The 3,080-nt window shown below is 25.0% G+C and overlaps 1 protein-coding gene across 1 annotated transcript in view; it reads left to right on the top strand.

The window, feature by feature from the left end:
* The window catches only part of LOC108690609 (fatty-acid amide hydrolase 2), a 19,367-nt gene extending 17,344 nt beyond the window's left edge, over nt 1-2,023 (top strand). The window contains exon 10 of the mRNA XM_018197982.1: nt 1,112-2,023. Within this exon, the coding sequence (XP_018053471.1) occupies nt 1,112-1,201 (90 nt within the window). The 3' untranslated portion in view covers nt 1,202-2,023. The remainder of the gene's footprint in view (nt 1-1,111) is intronic.
* Nucleotides 2,024-3,080: the final 1,057 nt, after the last annotated feature.

The raw sequence follows: 3,080 nt of genomic DNA, 5'->3' as shown, positions 1-3,080 counted from the left end.
TAAATTATAATTCTTATATTATTTATTTTATTAATTTTTATTATAATTTTTTAACTTTTAATATATTAGACACTAACCGCCTTGATCGAACATGATCCTCTTCACTCATCTATTAAACATTTCTCGATCCATTTTCATTTAATATTGTTAAAATTTAACATTACATAATACAGATTTAAGGGAGCTACTTTGGAATCAGCGCGGTAAGAGATGCGCAATCTATACTTATATAATCATTAATAGTATATTAAATGTTGTTTGAACGTTTCAGCTATTGTGAGTGATTGCGTTCACTTGTTAACTAAGAAGACAGGCAACTTCTTTGTACGATGTTTGTGCTTTTTTACTTTCCGACTGAACAGAAGATATTCTTTGTTAATATATTAATTATATATTAATTATATATTTGCTGAAGATGACTAAAACTGATAGCCGAATCTTTTAATACACATTGTACTATTAATGATTATATAAGCGTAGATTGCGCGCCTCTTATGCCTCTAACTCCAAAGTAGCCCCCTTATATTTTTACATAATTATTAGAAGTCCTATTTTATATATATATTCTTTATTCTAAAGTGTCATTTAACATTACATATTTGACATTGAACCTAGAAAATCTTAAAAAGAAAATTTCAAAATTCATTTTCTGTGGCAACCCTATAGTATTACACAAGCATAAATTTACGGCAGAAAATATAGTAACTTTTGATTGTGATTTATTAAAATACACGTTATGACTTATTTAAGCGTCTTGCATATAATTGCCAGCGATCACTGATTTTATAATTAATGATTGTTTCTTCTCCTTATTTTTGGCAATAATTATTATTAAATAATGTTATATATATCACTATATGTTATATATATATATCACTATATTTTGGTTTTTATGAAATGTTACTTTAAAATTTATTCTTTATTTATAAGAAAATAAATATGATAGAACACTAATGAATCAAAGATTTTAGATTTCAAATAATATATATTTTTTGTTGATTCGATTTATTAAAAATATTATAAGAAAATATATATCTTTTTTATTTTTAGAATTGTTCGTACAAGTTATTATAAAAATATTGAAAATTCTTAAAATTCACTCTCTTTAAAGGTGGTTGCAGCTCCATACAATGATCATCTATGCTTTGCGGTGGCTAAAGAACTTGAAACAGCATTCGGTGGTTGGGTTCCTCCATCATGAATTATGTACAAGGGACTCATGTTTTTTTTTCTTAAAGAATATTATGTTAATCATATATTATTAATTATTATCAACCTTTACAAGGAGCATTTATAGGATAATGGATAATAGATATAATAATTATTATTAGGCTGTGGGAATATTTAAAAGCATATTTAAAAGCATCAAAGATAATTATACAATTTAGTTACAACAAAAATCCATAAAAATAGGCTTATCGATGCGTTTTTGCATGAAACGAAAGAATCTGATAGAAACAAGCGTTTTTCACTTTACCTTGAAAACTGAGATATTAATCCTGACCGTGTAAACGAGAGTCATTTGTGTCCAGGCGATTTTTAAAGTTATGAATGTTTTGAAACAAGTGAATACGCGTTCTGCTCCTAATTATGTATTAATTATATATTTGCTGAAGATGGCTAAAACTGATAGCCGAATCTTTTAATACACATTGTACTATTAATGATTATATAAGCGTAGATTGCGCACTAACTCCACTTCTTACCGCGCTAACTCCAAAGTAGCCCCCTTATATTTTTACAATTATTAGAAGTCCTATTTTATACATATATATATTCTTTATTCTAAAGTGTCATTTAATATTACATATTTGACATTGGACCTAGAAAAAATTTGTGAGAAAAGGTATCTGAAATTCCGGCAGTAGACGTCATTTTCTCGCTGAGCAGCGAGAGAAATGGATATCCAAAATCGACCGCACACAGATGATCCCCATTTACATACACCGCATATTTGTCGTATAAATAAGAAAATAATTTTGTTTTTTGACTATTTTTATAAATAAAACACATATATATGTATATAACGAAAAAATTTTTATTCAATGTTATCTTAGAATAAAAATAATAAATCGTTCTGCAGAAAAGATGTTACGATTTCTTTGTTCTCTTACAATGTCATTCCGAATATATTTATTTTTTACAAAAGTATACAAAAATAAAAGTATATAATAAATTATAGATTTTTAAAAAATTATAGATTTTTAAAAAATGGATTTTTTAAAGTTAAATGTTAATTTTTTATACAAACGCTTATTTTCATAAGTTTCGAAATTATAAAATTTCATGTCCGAACTTAAGCAATTAAATTTAAAAAATTTGTTGACATATATTTTTTTATGAAATTATAAATTTTTAATTTTATTTTTCATTTTTAATTATTAGATTTCATTGATTTGATCAAAAGTTAGAAATTTTTTAACATACCATTACTCACATTTGTATTTACATATTTGCAAAAATAAAATATTTAAATAAATAGATTTATTAAATTATGTAATCCTTCATTTAGAATAGTAGTAAGAAAGCTAGATGAATTTTAAAATATTTTTTGAACCACTTAATCTATTTAAAAAAATACGCCGAACATGAATGATTCCCATTTACACTAAACAGATACTATAAAAACGTTTACATGATAAGATTTACATGATAAGAATATTGAGATAGGAAATCTGTCACAATTGCGAAATACTGCGACACGAGTAAAATTATTAGTTATTATTCATTAAGGGATAAGATAAAACTAATTAATAATAAAGTTAAAACTAGTTAATTATAAAGATAAAGGATAAGGTAAAACTAGTTAATAATAAAGTTAACAACATTATGAAAACTTTATAATAATTATATAGGCTAACAAAATTTATGGAGTCTTGTGTTTTGAACTTTGAAAGATGTTTCCATAGGATTTTGCGCTGAAAGCAACTACGTTGTTCATTTTTTCCATTACTCTTCGTTTTTTAAACGTTTATAATCGCAAAAACAGTTTTTTCTGGAAGTAATTTTTTTATTAAATACATTACTTTAAATACGAAGCGTCACTATGGTCTGAATGTTAAGATGTTGAACTATTATAT

The sequence above is a fragment of the Atta colombica genome, unplaced genomic scaffold, assembly GCF_001594045.1.
Source record: "Atta colombica isolate Treedump-2 unplaced genomic scaffold, Acol1.0 scaffold332, whole genome shotgun sequence".
In the NCBI taxonomy this organism is placed as follows: Eukaryota; Metazoa; Arthropoda; class Insecta; order Hymenoptera; family Formicidae; genus Atta; species Atta colombica.
This window is presented reverse-complemented; position numbering and strand designations above follow the sequence as displayed.